The following is a 20253-nucleotide window of genomic DNA, read 5'->3' on the forward strand; positions in this document are numbered from 1 at the left end:
CTTCCTTTGGACAAAGAGTAGGCTTGCTTCTGCCACTATCAAAGCAGCAAATGCTCCAAGCTCAGTGTTCCTTTTTGGTACTGTAACTCGCTGTAATGCAAGCGTCTATCATGGCCCTTTGTGGAGATTTGACTCAAACCACCGTGAAGCTCTGCTACTGCTTTTGCTGTAATAAAGCCCTTTGTCTCTGACCCAGGAGTCTCCTGTTTTCTGCCAACATTTATGAAACAGTAACAGCCTCGCTTATTAGTGTACAAGTAGGGTAATGCCTCAGACTCTGCATGATTCTTGATAAGGTTAGGCCTTTACTACTCCCCACTTGCCTGGTGATGGATGGCTTTGTGTGGTAGTGGGCTCCCTATACCTGCACTGGCTCTAGCAGAGGCCACCAAACTCAGACCACCAGGCTGAGAATGCCGAAGAGGGACTTCCCTTCCAACTCAGAGATTGCACAGTTTCCAGGAGCCTGAAAACACAACCTGAATGATTCTGAATCCCCAACAATGACAAAATGGGCTCCATTCAGCCATGTGTTGAAGCCTGAAGCCTGCCAATCAGATCTAACTCTAGCAAATGACTTTCCTCAGCTGCACGTGAGTCAAGTCAGCCTTACCTTGACGTGCTTTGGCGATCAGTCCCCAAGGGGACCACATAACCTCCTCCCCGGTACACAGTGAGTTTGCCCCAGATGGGATACCCTTGGCGCTGGCTCTGGCTCTGGTACTGCCACGCCTGGGAAAAGCCATTGCTGTTATTGAGGACAGAGGCATTCTAGCCTTCTCCATAGTCTGACAAGTCTTCAACATCCATAGAATATGGTGCCTGGCACCCATCGAGAGAAGTCTGCAGCTGCGGGGCAAGAGGGCAGGAGCTTTCCCGGACCCTCACTTGGCGAATCTGGGCACTGCCAACCAGCTTGGAGTTCCCATCAGTGATAAAGCCTGAAGATGGAAAACAGGTGGGTAAATCTAGCCATCAAAATCAACACATTCCAAACTCCCTGGCCCAGATGCTAACGTGAACTTCAGCGTACCCATTATAGAGACGGCCAAGAGAAGTTTATGGCCAACCGTAGGCTACATTCATCACCATCTCCCCACCTTGGACCTGGTCTACCTCCTTCATAACTTCTCTTGGGGAATGTTACCCCCACCACCCAGTCATCAACCTGGAGACAATCTGTGCCCTTTCCCTCAATGCCCACATCCTAATGGTCAATGAGGCCCATCAATTCTACCTCTTCAGTGTTGTCTGCACCCATCTCCTTCTCTTTATTACCCCTGCCTCTCATCCCTGCATCAGCTCCATCACTTCTCCCCAGCCTCCTAACATATCCACCCTATACTCCAACTTCTACATGCTTCCAGAATGATCTTTCTTATACCACAAGTTTGATTATATTACTCCCTGATGTAGAAATCACCAGTGGCTCCTCATTTCCTTGAGCATAAAACATGAACTTCCAAGACTCTTCATGATCTGGCCCCTGTGTCTCTCTCCTGCTTTTCTTCTCACTGGTCCTCGGCTCATACCTTATACTGCAGCCATACTCAATGCTTTGTAGTTCCAAGAACATGCCATGGTGTTTCAGGCTTGCTTTTTCTCATGTTGTCCCTGCTGCCTGGTACGCCATTTTTGCCTAGCCGATTCATGCTCAGTTATCTCTCATTTAGGAAGTTCTCCACTCTGCATCAAGGAGGGGTTAGGGCCCCTCCCTTGTGCATGCACAGCATTCTGAGGGTCTCTCCTTGAAAGCATATGGTTCTGTGGCTGTTGGTTTCCTATGAGGCTGATGTTGACAGTGACCTACACCTGTTGGTAGAAAGGATCGTGCACTAGGGGGCTGACCCCCCAGGGTGAGGGGACAGTACCTGAGTGATGACTGTACAGGTTGCTCACGAGGGTGGTATTGGCCCATGTGAAGAACTCCTGGAAGCCCAGGACAGCTGAAAAGCCTTGAGTGAAGCTGTGTTCAAGGTGTCTGTTGAAGTGGTAGGCGTTGGGGTCCCTCTGCCCATAGGCCACCAGCAGCAGCATCCACAGGAAGCCCAGGTAAACTGAGAAGGAGGCACGGTTCCTAGTCAGGCGGGGTGCCCGACTCCCACCAAGCCCAGGGCCGGAAATGGAATGGTTGAGCATGGGCCCGTGTTCTGAGCATGGGCTCAGAACAGTTGAGGTCTCATAGACCAGCCACTCGCCCCTCTGGTGACAATGGAACCAATCCTTATAGAGACTGGGGAAAGAAGTGAAGTCCACAGACCAGGGACCTTCTGCCTGGGTGTACATCCCAGCTTTGCCACTTCCTATCCATGTGCCCTTCGCAAGTGACTTAACCCCTCTGGGCCTCACTCTCATCTGTGAAATGGTGATGATAATTCTCTTACACAGAGTTGTGATGAGGAAGTCAACAAATTAATATTTATAAAGTACTTAAAACAGTGCCTGCACAGAGTTCGTGCTATATAAATGTTTCTTAATTAGAATTTTTTAAAAGTAGGGCATCTGCCATGTTGCAATGCTGAGGATAGAGCAATAAAGATGACAGACATGTCCCCTGCCCTCATGGAGCTCACCGGTAGTGTGGGAGACAAGGGCCCATAAGATGCACAGATTTAGTTTAGGAGGCCAGACATCAGAATCGCGTGGGGGAGGCAGATCCTTACTGAACTAGAATCTCTGGCCCCAGGGCCTGGGAATCTGCATTCGGGCAACCCCTCCCCTGGCTGAGTTGTTAGGGCTCTCCCCACACCCCTCGGTGCTCTTCATCTACCCCTCCCTGCTTTCACAAGGATCATGTTCGGCCAGTGGGAGGGCAGGCTAGGAATACTGCAGAGTCAGCGCCCTCCTCGGGAGCAGCCCTCACCAGTGATGTGGTGGGTGACAACTTGGGGGCACGTACTACATGCCCCCCCCCAGAGGTCCCCAGCGGGACTGAGCCCCCATTGCCTACATGGAACTCTCTCATCACCGTGCCTTCCATTGGCTTCCTTCTCTCTCCCTGTACTTTCCCTTTCCCTACGACTACTTCCCAGGGCTGCCTCCCAAACCAAGTACTTATCCCCAAATCTGCTTGTGGGGGATCTCAGACTAAGACAGCAACTGAGGTTTGAAATTTCCTGGCCAGAGGGCCAGGGGAAGCCTGTCTGAAGACACAGCCTTTGGGCTGAGAATGAAGGAACAAGAGGATGTAGCCAGAAGAAAAGGGGAGGTGGGATGAGCACATTCCAGGCAGACTAGAAGGAATAGCCTGGGCAAAGGCCCGGGGTCAGGAGAGGGTACGGCATCCCAGGAGCTGCAGGACGCGGTGTCACCGGGGCTCAGGGCACAAGGGGCCAAGAGAGGTGACCTGGGGTGGGTGGAGCCACAGTATGGAGTTTGGACTTTATCCTAAGGGCCATGAGGAGCCACTGCAGGATTTAAGTACAGGCGAGAGGCTGGGGAGAGTTGATATCTAGGAAAACAGGCCCAGGAGCAGTGTGGGGCTCATGAAAGATTGCACCATGTTCAAGTCTGTGTTGAGAGTCAGCGAGTGGAAGATTGCTCGGAGTAATCTTGGCTGCCTACCCAAGATTTCTCTGATTAGGGCAAATGCTTTCTGCTCCTTGAGGTGGGTGGTTTTCATCTTCTCAACGTCGGCAGCCAGAGGTGGATGGTAGACGTCCTTTCTGCTGTTTCTTCGTGCTCGGAACAAGGCAGAGGGGTCTGTGAAAGCAAGGACATGAGGACAGTCTGCCAAACGGGCAGTGGAACCAGGCTCTACGTTTGCAACCAGATGGCTCCCCTCTCAGCAGCTACAATGGGACCTACCGTTCCTTCTCCTTAGGAGCCTTTGCTCAAGGCTATCCTCCGTGCCTCTCCCTGCTATCACAGTGCCCGGATTCCCCTCGCTTCTTGTGCATCTGGAGAATTCTCCTCATACTGGAAGCACAAATGCCATCCCCTCCCTGAAGTCTTCCTGCCTCCTGGATGCTGCTTTCCTATACTCCTGGACTCCAAGACGGACCCCAACATTTCTGAAACTTGGACGATGGAAGGATGAGGGTAACTAATATTTCAAAGTCCTGTCGTATCTAATTCCAAGTATCTTCTTTTTCAAACCACTTTACTGAGTTATAATTTTCATAAATTCACCCATCGAATTCACCATTCTACAATTCAATGATTTTAGTACTATAGAGTTGTACAACCATCACCATAACCCAGTTTTAGAACATTTTCGTCACCCCAAAAGGTTCCCTCATGTCCTGTTGAAGTCAGTCCCCACTCCCACTCTATCTCCACCCTCAGCCCCATTAATCTGCCTTCTGTCTCTATAGATTTTCCTTTTATGGATAGTTCATATAAGTGGAATCATACATACGTAGTTTCTTGTATCTGGCTTCTTTAACTTAGCATAATGTTTTGGAGTTCATCCATGTTCTTGTGTATATTAGTAGTTATTTTCTCTTTATTGTTGACATATTCCATTGTATGGATATACTACATTTTGTTTATCCATTCACACATCGATGGACATTTGGATTGTTTCTAGTTTTGGCTATTATGAGTAATGCTGCTATGAACATTCATGTGCACATGTTTGTGTAGACATATATCTTCATTTCTCTTGGGTAGATTCCAAGAGTTACCATATATCTTTTGGCTATTACAAATGAAGCTGCTATGAAAATTTGTGTACAAGTTCCTACATGAAAATAAGTCTTCATTTCTCTGGGATAAATGCCCAGGAGTACAATTGCTGGGACATATAGTTAGTCCATTTTTAGTTTTGAAAGGAATTGCCAAACTGTTTTCCAGAGTGGCTGCACCATTTTACATTCCCACCAGCAATGTACAAATGCTCCAGTTTCTCCGCATCCTTGTCAGCATTTGGTGTTATCACTATTTTTCACTTGAGCCATTCTGATGGGGTGTATTGACCCAGTTATCTTTTGGATCTATGCCCTTCTGTTCAACCCCACTGGGAGCACATGCCATCTCTTCCCTGGGTAATTGCAATAGTCTTCCCACTAGACTCCCCATTTCCATTATTGACCTAATACCTCTGGTCTCCAAGAGCAGCCACAGTAATCTTTCCAAAATCACAAAATAGAGCATGTTGCTCTCCTATTTATTTATTTATTTGGTGAGGAAGATTGGCCCTGAGCTAACATCTGTGCCAATCTTCCTCTATTTTGTATGTGGGATGCCACCACAGCATGGCTTGATGAGCAGTGTGTAGGTCTGCATCCGGGATCTGAACCCACGAACCCCAGGCCACCAAAGTGGAGCGTGTGAGCTTAACAGTTATGCCAGCAGGCGGGCCCCCTGCTCTCCTATTTAAAACACTTCAAAACCCCAGTATTGACTCAAAACCTACAAGACCCTGCATCACCTGCTCCCCACCCACCTCTCTGTCCTCATCTTGAACTATTCCCCCCATCCTGACTCGCCATGCTTTGGCCACACTATCAGTATTTGTTCTAAAATGGCAAGCTCTGTCCCACCTCAAGGCCTTTGCACATGCCCGGTGTGCAATCCCTCTCTTGGCCTGTCCTCCAGGAGCCACCTCAGGTACCCCTCAGCAGAGAGGCCTGCACTCTCCTGTTCTCTCCCCCAGTTCTCATCACAATTCACACTTATATGTCTACTTGTGCATTTACTTATTTAACATGTCTCGCTAAATGGGGCATTCATTCCAAGGGCAGCAACCTGTTCCTTCCAGTCAGTGCTGTGTTGCCTGGAGGTGGGAGTGGGGATTGACTTCAAATGGGCAAGAGGGAGCCTTTTGGGGATGAGGAAGCTGTTCCAAATCTGAATTGTTGTGATGGTTGCACAACTCTATAAATTTACGCAAAGAAATGAATTATACACTTACAATGAGTGGATTTGTGTAAATCGTGTTCTCAAGTCACCACACTGCCTGGCACACAGCAAGTACTCCCTGAATCATTGCTGAAGGAATGGCTGAATGAATATTTAATTGGTCTGGAGGCTGGCATCTCTTTGGAGAAAAATTACTCTTTTGTCTTGAGAAGAAGATGTTAATGGACCTTTTGGATCTGCAAAGCCAAAACCCTACCCTAGAGTAGAGGAATACACGCCCATGAGGGGGTGACCACATTGCATAATGATGTAGGTACCCGGGCTTTTGTTCATTCCTGTTTTATTTTCCCTGAAAGTCAAGATCTCTGCATAGACTATCAGAGTGTTGATTCTGTTCTGTTTGCTTGTTTGTTTTTGTAATTCTTTCATTGTCGGCACCCTCAGGAGTTTGGGTTGGGAAGTGAAACATCAGGTGGGGGGAAGGGACTGATCAGTGGCCTCCTCCAACAAGGGTCAGCATGGCCGTGTCCCAATAAAATTTTGTTTACAAAACAGGCGTTGGGCTAGATTTGGCCCCCTGTCTGTAGTGTGCAGACCCTTGCCCTAGAACTCTAACTCACAGTGACTCTTTGCAGCCCACCTGCAAACTTGTTCTAGTTTGGGTTTCATTTGAAAGACCAGAGACTTGAGCCTTGGAGAAGAAAGCTGCTTGCTTGGGATTCCACAGACAATGACGGCCAATGCCGAGCGTGGCCCCCAAGGTGCCTCTTCTAGCTGAGGGGTCATGCTAGGGGTCAGAGAGAAAGGCCCGGGTAGGGAAGAAACAGTGTTGCTCAAGAGACAACAAAGGAGTCGCTTGTTTCTGGGCATGGTTCACCAGTCAGGGATGAAGAGCTGATGGGGAGTGAAAGTCTGAGGCCAGGACCACTCCATCGGCTGGCTGGGCTCCATATGGCCATCTCAGCCTCATCAGGTTCCAGGCCCCTGCCTCCACCCATGCGCCATTACCTGGGACGGACAGATGTCCCGGGAGAGGGGCCACAGGCTCCTCCTCATCCTCCACTCTCTTCAAGACCAGTGCAAAGAAAGCAGCAAACCCCAGCACCTGGAAAACACCTGCCATGAACCCAAAGCCTGCATTGGAAACTCGCTATCAACTCCTGGCCTCAGAGGGGGTAGGATTGGGGCCACATTTGTGTACTGGACGTCTCATAGATTCACTGTAAATGTCCCCTTGTTTCTGCAGCTTCCCCACCCCCCACACAGTGTTCTTACCCCCTGACTCCTCCCAGGGGAGCTGAGGCCCCGAGCTCCAGTATTTCTTGACTCTGACGGGCTCTCTTTGTAATTGTACAGTTTCAGAAACAGGAGGGTATCTTCCAACTGATGCACACAGTTAATGACTTGGTGATTTTTTTCTGAAGGTAAAGTTCCTACAAATTGTTGGCCTATTTCACAATCAAAAGCATCTTAGACATAAGGAAATATGGTATTATTCCTATTGACACATGTGGCTTAGGGCAAGATGTTTGTGACTTTAACTTCTTCACTTCAGGTTTTCTCATCTATAGAAAGGAGGCGAGGATCCTCTTGAGGGTGATTGTGATGGTGAAATACCAGCATCTAGGAAAACCACTAGGCCTGGCCCAGAGTGAGTGTTAAGAGCTTCAGTTGTCATGGCAACTATCTTCATTAGGGTTCCTGCCCCAGGACCTGCACATCGGTGGTGCTCTGTGTGGGTTTGCTGAATGAATAGATAAAGGAACGGCCCAAGCCTAAGGACAGGGCAGCTGGCAGGAAGGAAAACATGGCCAAAGGGGAGGGCAGCCACACAGGGCTGAGGTCCTGACCTTCAGGGGCTGGGTGACAAACGCGCTCTCCACAAAGGAGACGGCCATGGAGATGAGCCACTTGAGGGAGCTGGCTCGCCCGTAGTGCAGGCCGTAGAGCATGGTGAAGAAGGCTGCCACGCCGCTGGTGGCCGCCACCAGGAGCCAGCCCACCAGGACACACCACCACGGCAGGCCGCGAGGGGGCCTGCTCACCCGCAGAGAGCTGCAAAGGAGGGTGGATATAGTCAGGGTTGCACCCCACCCGGGTCAAGTTCAAATCCCACTCCACCCCCTTGGCCAAGCTCCTTGACCTCTCAGACCCTCAGTTTTCTCTTCTAATTCGTACCCACTTCAAAGGGCTATTCTACATTCTATCCAGTGTACGTTTATATTCTATTGAGGTCACATCTATTCAGTGCTTACCAGGAGCCAGTCCCCAGGTGAAGTGCTTTACACAGATTTGCTCAGTTATTGCTCATGACAAGCCTAGAAGTCCGGCACTACATAATTTTTTAAAAGTTTTCATTATGAAAAGTCCTTATCATACAAGAATCAGCGAGCACAACAAACCCCCATCAACTAGTTTCAACAACTATCACTTCCTTATTATACTCGTTTCATCTATCCTCAACCTCTTTTTTTTTGCTAGAATATTTAAAAATAAATTCCAGACATAATATAAAATTATCCCTAATTCAGAATGCATCTCAAAAACGGTCATTTCCTTCCTGAATTATAGTGCTGTTGTCACACCTAACAAAATTAACAATAATTCCTTAATGTCATCTAATAATCTGTCTGTATTCAAATACGGGCTACCTTAAAAAATGTATTTTGTTTTAAGTTTAAATCAGGAGATAGGTATTATCACTCCCATTTTACAGATGAGGAAACTGTGGCTCAGAGAGGTCGAGGGATTTGTCCAAGGGCACACAGCTAGAAAACAGCCCACATGAAAATGATACTGGCGCAGCACAAGGTTGACATAAGGGAAGCCATATTGTAGAAAAGAAACCATATTGTAACTCTGACCTCTAACTAACCCAGACCTGCTCTGTGGATTGTATGGGCCCTCCCAGCTGCTATAAATTGATGACTTTATTCTCTTGTTCCTTAGGAATGTGATGACCCTCAGGCAGAGAGTCCATGCTGATAGCCGTCATCAGGGCGTTGCTCTGGTCTCTGATGCTTATCCAGTAAAACAAAAGACTATCAGGAACTAAGACCAGATGTCTGCCCCCACCTGGAGACGAGATGCCTCCCCCACCTGGAGACCAACCCCCTATTAACAGGCCTGTAGTCTTTGTTCTGTAAGATGGTTCTTTCAGACATTAGTCGGCCATATTCCCTCTTGCTAGCAAGCTGTAATAACACCCTTTCTCTACTACCACCTTGCCTCTTGACTATTGGCATGTCTTGCGGGGGGCAGACGACCCCCCTTGAGCAGTAACAAGAACGGTTATAAGCTGTAAAATGCTGTATAAAGGGCTATAACTATCTTCTGGCAAATAACCCTGTTCAAAGCCCTCCTCCCTGACTTGTGCAGAATCCTGAATCGCTTCTGCTTAGAAAGTTCTGGGTAAGCATCCTTCCAAGGTTGCCCCAGTTGCCTTCTCCCTGCAGGCCCCTGGCTGGGGGGCAGATGCCACTCAGCACCCAGGGGAGTGATTACCTGGTTGGTGCTGGGGGCGAGGTGCCCCCCTGTGCCCCCAGCCAGCCCTTCAGGGTGTGCAGCTGCCTGAGGGCCCGGGCATGGCTCTGGCACTGGGGGAAGCCCAGAGGCCCCACCAGCAGCAGCTCTTTTTCCATGTGCTCCAGCTGAAGGTAGAGACACTGCCTGTAGGCACTGCCCTTCCCAAGGTCACTTGGGCCCTCGGTGGGTGTTGGGCGTTGCATTTTTTCTGGAGGACAAGGGAGGGAAAGAGCATGAGCTGGTGCTGTTGACAGAGCAGACCGCCTGCGATAAAAACAATAGTATGAGTAACAGCATTCTTGTTAAAGCACTTACTATGTGCCAAGCCATGAGAAATCTGAGGTTCAGGAAGATGGGGTCCTAGGCTCACATGGCCAGTTAGGATTTAAATATATCAAGGGCATTCTCAAAATTTCCTTACACATAGAGAGGAGAGAAGAGAATAATACACCCGTCACCCTGCTGCGACAATTACCAAGATTTTGCCAATCTGGTCTCATCTCTGCCCCCCAAGTTTTTTTTCTGGAGTACCTTAAAGCACATCCTACAGATAGTATTATCTCATCTGCAAATATTTTAATAATTTTATTTATTTATTTTTTCCCCCAAAGCCCCAGTAGATAGTTGTATGTCATAGCTGCACATCCTTCTAGTTGCTGTATGTGGGACGCGGCCTCAGCATGGCCGAAGAAGCGGTGCATCGGTGCGCGCCTGGGATCGAACCCGGGCCGCCAGCAGCGGGCTGCCAGCAGCAGAGCGCACACACTTAACCGCTAAGCTACGGGGCCCGCCCTACAAATATTTTAATATGTACAAGATTTGAATTTGAACCCAGGTTTGCCTGGTGCCAAAGATAGTGTAAGTTTTAACCTTTTAATTTTAACTTTTTTTATGAAAAATTTAAAACCTACAAAAGAGAGAATGATGAGATGAACTGGCACATACCCATTGTTCAAAATTACAACACAAGCCAGTTGTGTGTCACCTACACCCCCCCCCATTCTCTCCACATGGGTTATTTTGAAGGAAATTCCAAACCTCCTGTCACTAAATATTTTAATATGTTTCTATAGAAGATAAGGAGTCTTTAAAAACAAAGCCACGATGTCATTATCAATCTTTAAATTGATTAACAATAGTCCTTTAATAGCATGAAAGATGCAGTCAGAGGTCAAGTTTCCCCCCAGATTATCTCGTGAATGTTTTTCTACAGCTGGTTTGTTCAGATTTCAGCTTCCTAAAAAAATTTATTTTTAAAAAGTGTTTTTTGTTTTAAATTACAGAAGTAGTACATATTCATTGCAAGAAAAAGGCAAATTCAAACTCGGCCTCTCCAGGCAGAGCCAGGCCTCGGTCCCTGAGCCCTGAGTTGAGAGGCTGGTGCCCAGGGGCACATTCTCCTGGGGCTGTAAGGGGCTGGGTCTGGATCACTGTTTGTCTTCACAAGGGGTATGTGAAATTGGATATGAGAGATGGCAAAATGGAGTGCCCCTGCCCCATAATCCCTCCCCGATCACCAGGGAGAAGCCTATGAAAAAATAACACGTGATTGTGAAGAGGGCCAAGGACAGCTCAGACTAGATCAGGATGCTGGTAAAGGCCTGGGGTGACTCCGCCTCCCTCTGACTCAAGCCTCCTCCCTCACTGAAGCCTCAGCTAAAGGTTCCAGCATCAACAGCCTTTGTGTTGCAAGCTTCTGGCAATGTTTCCGAAGATACCATCACTCCCAATCTTAACACCACTTACTGAATACCTGCTTTGTGTCAGGCTGGGCTCTAAGGGTTTCATGTGTCTTATGATCTCACTCAGTCCTTGCAGTAAGCCAAGGAGCCAGGTGGATCAACACTTCCATTTTATAGGGGAGGACACTGAGTCTCAGAGAGGTTGAGCAACTTGGCCAAAGTTGCACAGCTGCTATTGCAGCTGGGATAGTCCCAGGGTCTGGCTGACTCCAGAGTCCTTGTTCTGAGGCGCATGCCATGAATGCCAAAGCCCCTGAACTCAGGGCCGAGTGTCCAGTGTGGACATCTGCAGAGCTCCTGCAGGGCCAACCTTCTCGGGCAGCCCAAGTCCTGCTCTCTGGGGCAAATCCTCCAGGGGAGCTGAGCACGGGGGTGGGAGGTCAGGGTGGGGCGGACCACGGGCTCAGCATAGGCCTGGCCAGGAGGGCCTGGAGTGCTGCAGTAAGAAGCTGGGCCTTTGTCTTTTTTTTTTTTTTTGTGAGGAAGATCAGCCCTGAGCTAACATCCATGCTAATCCTCCTCTTTTTGCTGAGGAAGACCGGCTCTGAGCTAACATCTATTGCCAATCCTCCTCCTTTTTTTTCCCCAAAGCCCCAGTACATAGTTGTATGTCATAGCTGCACATCCTTCTAGTTGCTGTATGTGGGACGCGGCCTCAGCATGGCCGGAGAAGGGGTGCGTCGGTGCGCGCCCGGGATCCGAACCCGGGCCGCCAGTAGCAGAGCGTGCGCACTTAACCGCTAAGCCACGGGGCCGGCCCTGGGCCTTTATCTTGAGGGCAAACATTCAGTATGCATTCTCAACATTTAGTGTGCATAAGTCACCAAAGTAATTGATTAAAAATGCAGATTCCCGGCCTTACCCTAGAAAATTTAATTCGCTGTATCAGAGATGGGGCCAAGAATTATGAATTCAAATTCCTCATTCTGTAGACCCCACTTTTGTGTACTAAACAAGGTTTAGACAGTGGCTAGCCTTGTGTGTTAAAAACGGCAGCATTCTTAACCCACACCATCCAAAATGGCAGCCACTAGCCACATGTGGCTGTTTAAATTAAAATTAATTAAAATTAAAATTAAAAACTCAGTTAGTCACACTAGCTACATTTCAAGTGCTCAGTAGCTACCTCTTGCCAGTGGCTGCCGTATTGGACAGCGCAGATGTAGAACATTTTTATCACTGTAGGAAGTTCTATTGGATGGCCTGGTGTGAACACTGGGAACATTGATCTGAGTAGAAGATGGATAAAAAAGGTGCAAGAGGGCAGTCAGAGAGACTATTTCAAACCAGAATAATGTCATACCTAGAACTTAATAAAAATGAAACAATGCTACTAAATTCTGGCTGAATATTGTTTCAAAAGGCTCTGAGTTTGAGGCCACTATCTGTCTGCAGAGAGACTGACAAGTGTTGGAGAGGTGTTAAAGACACAGCGGTACCAAAATGAGACTTTATCCTTGACTTAATTAGAAGGATTAGAAGAGAATGGAGAAAGGAGTCACGTTTTCACTCTGCGATTTAATGTTCTTTACTGCCCTGTCCATCATCTTGTGTCCTGCCCTACACATGTGGAAACTGATCTGGTTTGACTTTGCATCCCCCAACAATTTACAGAAAAAAAAAACTGAGGCACAGAGAACTGAAGTAACCTGTCCAAGGTCACACAGCCCGTCAGTGGCAGAGCCAGTACCCAGAGATGGTTCTTCTGAGTGGCCCAGGTTATCAAGTTGGCCAGTGCTCTTCTCGCTACCTACGGAAGAACACGCCCTTTTGCTTTGTGCATTCCATCATGACCTCCTATGCCGAGGTCATCCCACGCATGTTTGTGGCGTGCTTTCTATGTGTTGTGTGGACCAGGCACTGGGGAAACAATGGAGATGAGACGGTCAGATAGCTTCCCCCTCACGGAGCTCACATTCCAGGAAGGACAGTGCAGACTTGAAACAACTGGTCACACAGTTCATGATCTGGCAGCAAGCAGTGTGAAAGCAAAGACAGAGAAGCTCAGGGGCTCAAGATCGTGTGGCTGGAGACGCTACTGTGGGCTGGGGTGTTGGGCTGCTCCCTTGAGGAAGGGATGCTTCAGCCAAGACTAAAGGCCGAGTAGGAATTGGCCAAGCGAAGAGAGGAAAAAGAACATTCTAGATTAAAGGACCAGCATGTGGGAAGGCCTTTAGCGGGCAGTCAGCTTGGTGCTGTGAGGAGAGCAGGATGCCTGTGGTACAGAGAGCGAGGCAGTGGCAAGTGGTTAGAGCGGAGGCTGGTGAGGGAGACCCCGGTAGGACTTCTTGACCTGCTAGTGATACAGACATGGCCCTTGGTCCTGTCCCACCTGGCTCCAACAGCCCCCTCTCTCAGCACAGAAACGTCAGGACTCACCTTTCGCTTGTACAGACCCAACAGTGAGTGTTAAAGGGTCCTCTCTCTGTTTGGCTTCCTCCCAGAACACCTGCCCTGCCGTGTTCTGCGGACAGACGACATCTTCCACCAAGGCCAGCAGTTGGTTGATGTCCATCAAGTTCACTGAGTCCCAGCCGGAGGCAGGGGATGGCACCTTCAGAGCCTTAAACAGGGAGCTGACGAGTCTCCACATATCCTGCAAGTCAGCCCAGGGGAGGTAAGGGGACAAGAGCTACAGGTGGCGGGGGTGGCTTAGTGGTCTAGAGCATTTGCCCTGGGGTGGGACAGTCTGGATACGACAACAGCTCTGCCCACTAGACATGACATTGGATCTCCCTGAGCTTCCGTTTTGTCACCTATAAAATCCCTCTTCTAGGATTTGAACTGATGTGTTCCAGGCTGTATTCCTCAAAGTGTGGTACATAGTCTGTGCTCAATAAGTGCTTATTGAGTGCATTAATGCAGAGGGTGTCCCTTCTATGGGCTTCCAGCCTGGGGTCTATAATGAAGGCATAATATTTTGCACATAGTAGGTACTCAAAAAGTGTGTGTGGTGCAGGTGTGTGTACATGTATGTGTTTGTATATGTGTGTCTCTGTGAGCACGTATGTGTGAAAGTGTGTATGTGTAGGAGTGGTATATGTGTATATTTGTGTGTGCGTGTGTATGTATGTGTGCACATGTATGTGTGTGAACACATGTGAACGTGTGAATATGTATGTGTTTATGTCTAGGTATATGTATGCACATGCAGGTGCGAATGTGTACATGTGTGTAGGTATATTTGTGTACTGCATATGCACACATGTGTGTATGCATAGGTGCACGTGTGCACACACGTGTGTGTGTGTGTGGTGTGTGTACATGTACGTGTGTGTATGCAGTTGATGAATCTTGGCAACTGATGCTTTCAGACAACATAGGGTTGCCAGGCCCCAAGCCCCAGTACCCACCCCCAGTTCCACCCAGGCTAGAGCTCCCCCCACACTGCTGAGGTTGAGGACATGCCTTGGTCACTGCTTCAGGCGTCAGTAGGCCATCCTCCACGGGTTGTGGTGAGGGGGACAGGCTGAGGGACCCCCGGTCCCATTTCCCAGTGTTCTGCTCCTTAGTGACCCGAGGACGGGTGTTTCGAAAGATCTGAACAATCAGGAGGTTGATGGGGAACATGAGGAGAGAGCTCTCCAGCCCGATCATCACTTCCTGCCAAGTGAATTCAATTTTACCTGGGGCAGAGGGAGGGAAAGGGTCAGTGGGAGAGTCCCCTCCACCCCTTCTGGCAGATGGCTGTGCAGTAAGGACTAACCTTGCACAAAGAGAGGTCTGGCCCTTGAGTGGCTCCTAGGAGGTGACCTCTAAGCCCTTAGGATGTCCTGCCTGATAGGTGTGCCTTTGTTTACCTGTGGTCTTGGGTCACAGCATATAGTCTATGCTAACAATGTGGTTTATGGTGGGGCCTTGGCCACATGGTATCTCCTCAGCTTCTGGAGGGGCTGGAGGCTAAGGTCAGCCACGTCTTTGTGACTGAGCCCCAGTAAAAACTCTGACACCAAGGCTCAGAGTCTGGTTGGCACATCGTTGTCAGGAGAGGTTAGCACTGTCTACAACTCCATTGGAAGTGGACAACTGGAAGCTCCACACCTGGTCTCCCCGGACCCTGCCCCAGGCGCCTCTTCCCTTCCCTGATTTTAACCTCTCGCCTTTCTCTGGAATAAGTATAACAGTGTTTCTGACTTCTGTGAGTCCTTCTAGGGAGTTATTGAACCTGAGGGTGGTCTTGGGACCTCTGGAATCGCAGTGACGGCTCATGTCCACCAGCCACTAGCCCTGACCGCCATGACGGTGGGAATTACCCAAGTCCATCTTTTGCTCAGCTGGGTCCTTGGGGACACCCCAGAACATGATGCTGGTCAGCATGGTACAGAGGAGCAGCGAGAAGCAGCAGGACACCCTCTGGACGCGGCTGAAGTTGCTCCGAGCTGAGCAGCTGAAGATGGAATACCAAATGTGTCCATCCTGGAAGCCCGTGGAGGTCTTCATGAAAAACAGGTGGCTGTGGACAGGCAGGGAGAGGGAGAGGCATTTAGGCAGAAGGAATGGGGAGAGACTGGTCTCTTTGGAGCAATCCTGGGATGAGAGGGAGGGATTTGTTTCTAAGATTCATCATCTATTTTTTTCTGTTATAAATGAAATACAGCATCATAGCAGCATCACTTAAAGTTATTGATGGGGTCTCTGGACAGAGTGGGTTGGAATCCTAGACTAGCTAGGATTGGAATACTAGCCCTCTTACTAGCTGCGTGACCTCAGGCAAGTTACTTTACTCTTTGCACCTCAGTTTACTCATCTGTAAAATGAGGATAATAAAACCTGCCTCACTGGACTGTTGAAAGGACTAAAAGTGATACTTTTTGTAAAGCATTTGGCAAAGTAGCTGGCATATAGTGTCCATCAGTGTTAGCAATGATTGTTTTTGTTATAATTTTAATATAGTAATAAAACTATAATATGATTCATTTTGTTATAATTAGAGCATTAGAGGATAGTGGTTAAAAATCCCAGGCTCTGGGTTTGGACTCAGTTTGAGAGAATAAAAATTGCGAAACAAGTTCTCTGAAAATGGTGCCACGTTCTCCTCAAGAGTCTGTCGTATTTCTCTACGAGCAGAATGTAGTTTAATCACAAGAGCTGTTCAGGGGCCCAGATTCTCACGACAGTGTCAGAGCTGAGATTCCTGCTGGCACCCATTCTGATTGGTCAAGCACCCTGCAGGGTTGTACTGTGACTGTCACTCTGGGGTGTGTCACTCTGGGTGGCCTGGACTTAGAGTAAAGGTACATAACAAGAGAGATCAGTCGCCAACAACAGTGATTTTCCACGTGATCTTTCTACTTATTCAACAAACACGTGTTGAGCCTGCTGTGTGCCAGGGCTCTGCGGGGCACGAGGGATCATGGGAGGAATGACATGGTCCTGCCTTCAGAGGGCTCCCTGTGTAGTTTCCAGTAATATCTACTCCTGCAATTGAGCACTTACCCTGAGCCACCCACTGTGTTAACCATCTTACCTACGTTGTTTTGTGGGACCTTCTCAGGTCCCCTTTGGGGGGGCACATCGAACAACTCATTTTTCAGATGCGAAAGCTGAGACCTGGAGAGGTGAGGTCACTTATCCAAAGTTATGCAGCAAGACAGCAGCAGGTGTGTGGGACTTCATGGTCCATGCCCCCATCTATGTTATACCTCTCTTGGGATCCAAGTCTCTCTGATTCAGACTTTTTCCCCCTTGGAGGCTGAGCTGCTCACAGTGGCAGCTGGGAGGAAAAGTCACCTTTCAGTAAATGCACTGGAAAAAGACTTTTTTTTTTTGAACCCAACTCAGAAGCCATTTAAAGTAGAGGTCACAAACTCAAATTCTTAAAGGGGCCCAGGCAGACGTGAATAAGTCAAACAAATGAGTGAAGTAGGTTGAGAGTAAGGTAATAGGGAGGGGTGAGGACTGTGGCAAACTGAGAGCACATGGCCCATATAAGAGGAAAGCTGGTAATCAGCTCCAGCAGATTGGTGGCATGCAGGAACACTGGCCTAACATTTCCACACTTGCAGGTTTTTTGTGAAGTCTCCTGATTTCTTAATATGGATTGGAAACAGATTGAATGCCCATTGATAGGAGAATAGTTGAAATACTTATGGGATATCCATTCTATGGAATATGATGCAGCCAAAAAGTCTGATCCAAACGTACTCTCCTGGAGGATGTTTATGATACATCATTAAAGAAAAAAGGCCATGTATTTAGAGCAACATGCCATTTTAAAAGATACAGAATAGGGCCGGCCCTGTGGCGCAAGCAGTTAAGTGCATGCACTCTGCTGCAGTGGCCCGGGGTTTGCCGGTTCGGATCCCGGGCATGCACTGACGCACTGCTTGGCAAGCCATGCTGTGGCGGCGTCCCATATAAAGTAGAGGAAGATGGGCACGGATGTTAGCCCAGGGCCAATCTTCCTCAGCAAAAAAAGAGGAGGATTGGCAGATGTTAGCACAGGGCTGATCTTCCTCACCAAAAAGAATAAAAATAAAAAAAAAATAAAAGATACAGAATAAACAACAATCTATGGTAATCTATGGTGTCGTGTGTGTGTGTGTGTGTGGGTGCACACGTGTGTACATTTGTATCTGCTTTTCTGTGTTTGGAGACAGACGTGCAAGGACATGAGTAAAGCAAAGGGAAACACATGTTGAAAGATGCACCTGGGATAAAACTACATGAAGCAGCAGCCCCGATGGCCAGATAGTGAACTGCCGTTCAAATCAGATAAAAAATACTATTCTGTGATTTTGCTGGGGAAATGTGGATGACTGTTCCAACTATTTTCACCACCTTGAAGGTAATTATGTCTTAGAGGGTCCATGTCCCTCCAGGGCCCCTCATTCCCAACAAGAAAAACTGATTGGTCATTAATGTCACACACTCAAAGCTACCCAGGCCTGCTAGCTGACATGTGCTTTTATTTGGCTGCGACTGGATTGTGGTGCAACTTCCCTAGAGATGAAAGAACAAAGTAAAAGAGCATTTGCTTAAAAAGAAAAGGAAAGTACCTGAACTGCTTCCTGTCCTGCTCTGTGGCCACCGGAAATACCTTGTCGAGGACGCAGTCTCCGACATCGATGGACAGCCACGAGTTGCAGAGGAAATACCACTTCCGGTCCATCGCCAGGTCATGCACCAGCACCCGGCTCACGTACCTGGAGAAGGGACCCACGCTTCTGAGGACAAGGTGGGGGACGAGACTTCTTTGGACACCACAAAAGATAAAACCTTTGCAGACTTGAGGGCAAGAACAAGAGCTCCTGGAAAGAGAGACTTTGTATTTTTCTTCATTGTTCTTGGTGCCTTGATCAAAATACCCCAATGGGTGGTGAATTTGGCCTCACGTGGGGAGTTCAGCTGGGGTAGAGAGCCAGCTCTTGGAGGCTGCCACATTTTACAGACATGCTGCAAGAGGGTGCATTCTGAAACTATTAACCCCAACGCAGGGCAGCAAGCCCAGGGCTAGCGTCCAGATACAAGTGAGGAAGGCCAAGTTGTCTGCGTTATGTGTGTTCACGGAGGCGCAGGCTTAAGTACACAAAGCCTGATCCTCTTGCGGGCTTCCACCCAGAGAATGAGCCTACCATCCATCTTGGACTCGGGATTTCATGGGTGTCATCTAATCTGATTTAGGTCTTTGAGGCCAGGGGAAGTAATAAAATCATCTTGCCTCTGCTGGGATGTCAGATCCAGTAGCAGCCGTTTCCCGTGTAAGCCATTCCTCTTACAGCCCATAAGAATAGATATCAATAGCCACTCTTTATCGAGCATTTACTGCATAACGAGGACATGCATTTTCTCATTTCTGGGAGGACAGCCCCATCAGGCATGCAAAAGCAGTATCTGTCGAGGTCGCACACCCTCCTGGGAAGGCCGACATCCAATGACCCATTGGTGCAGGGCCAGGGTGTGATCAAGACCTGGGCATCTCAACCCAACTCGGGGCAGCCCCGGAGCTCCCCGAGGGGTCAGGGAACTGTTGTGCTACATTGAAGTTCTTCTCCTTCTGCCCATCCTGCCTCCTTCCCTCCCTTCCTGGGCTGACCACAGGCACTCCTTGATGAACACCCTGCTCAACTCCATCTCAAAGTCTGCTGCCCGGGAACCAACCTATGGCACTTAAAGTATTCAAGTTTAATCCTGTAGGTCAATCAAATGCAGCAACATAAATGTTGTGTTTTTCTAAAGCTACCAGCCGCTGATGGGCAGTCAGGCTGGAAACCACTCGGCTGGGTCACTAGTGTTGGCCTTGGACAGAATGGGGACAAGTCTTGGCTCTGAGCTTGCCAGCTATGTGACCTTGGCAAGTCACTTATCTTCCCTGAGCTTAGATTTTCCCACCTGTAAAAGGAGGATGACAACAGTCCTTGTCCCTGAGGGTCATTGTGAGGGTCCAGTGAGAAAAGGCACAGAGAGGCTTAGCTTAGTGCTCAACAGGGGCAGCTGTTCTTACCTCTTCTACCAGAGACTCAGCTCAATGTCTCCTTGGTCTCCTCTTATTGGGCAGGGTGTGTCTTTGCAATAGGCGTCTATACCCATTTTACAGATGGGGAAATTGGGGGCTAAAGGGTACCAAGGGTAGGGTTCGCACTGGACCCCCCGGGCTGCAACATCCAGTCCTTCTCCTAGCTACTGATTCAATCTGTGTGGTCTGTGGACTGGGAGCCTCTTTGACCCTCAGTATCCTTATCTGTGAAATAGGGATCCATTCTATGTGTCTTGCAGAGGCTCGTGAGGATCAGCAAGGCAGCAAATACACAGTGCCGAGCCCTGGGCCTGGTGCTTAGTAGGTCCTTGTGGTTTGCTCACCCTCGACTTACCAGGAGGGCCGGTCCCCTGAGTTGTCATGCCACAGCCGCAGGCTCCTCAGTTCCCCCAGGGGGAACAGGGTAGAGAGTAAGAAGACATCCACTCCTCCTCGCTCAAAAACAGGGATGTCGGGGTCTGACAGGTGGTGGGGCTCACTCTCTCCATCCAGGCCATAGAGGGTAATGGTCACCTGAAATCCAGAGGCCAGCAGTGGCCATATCCACGTGGTGATGGAGCCCCATTGGCCATGTTTCATTTAAAGTGTCCAAAAACCAATGAAAATCCGTGAAGCAGGGCCCTTTCACCTTCTCCTCTCCTCCCATCGTGGGCCTGCCATGGAGTTATTTCTCAGTTGTGTGAAGATTTGGGGTGACATTCTCTG

General features: G+C 48.7%; 1 protein-coding gene across 1 annotated transcript in view; it reads right to left on the reverse strand.

Annotated features, from left to right (window-relative positions):
* LOC131396237 (polycystin-1-like protein 2) overlaps positions 1–20253 on the reverse strand; it is a 100219-nt gene that overhangs the window by 14302 nt on the left and 65664 nt on the right. Inside the window, 11 exon segments of the mRNA XM_058528349.1 lie at positions 614–941; positions 1872–2057; positions 3565–3702; positions 6814–6910; positions 7656–7860; positions 9310–9538; positions 13452–13668; positions 14481–14698; positions 15326–15525; positions 18071–18217; positions 19883–20061. Coding sequence (XP_058384332.1) covers positions 614–941; positions 1872–2057; positions 3565–3702; positions 6814–6910; positions 7656–7860; positions 9310–9538; positions 13452–13668; positions 14481–14698; positions 15326–15525; positions 18071–18217; positions 19883–20061 — 2144 coding nt within the window.

The sequence above is a fragment of the Diceros bicornis genome, chromosome 32 (assembly GCF_020826845.1).
Source record: "Diceros bicornis minor isolate mBicDic1 chromosome 32, mDicBic1.mat.cur, whole genome shotgun sequence".
Classification (NCBI taxonomy): Eukaryota; Metazoa; Chordata; class Mammalia; order Perissodactyla; family Rhinocerotidae; genus Diceros; species Diceros bicornis.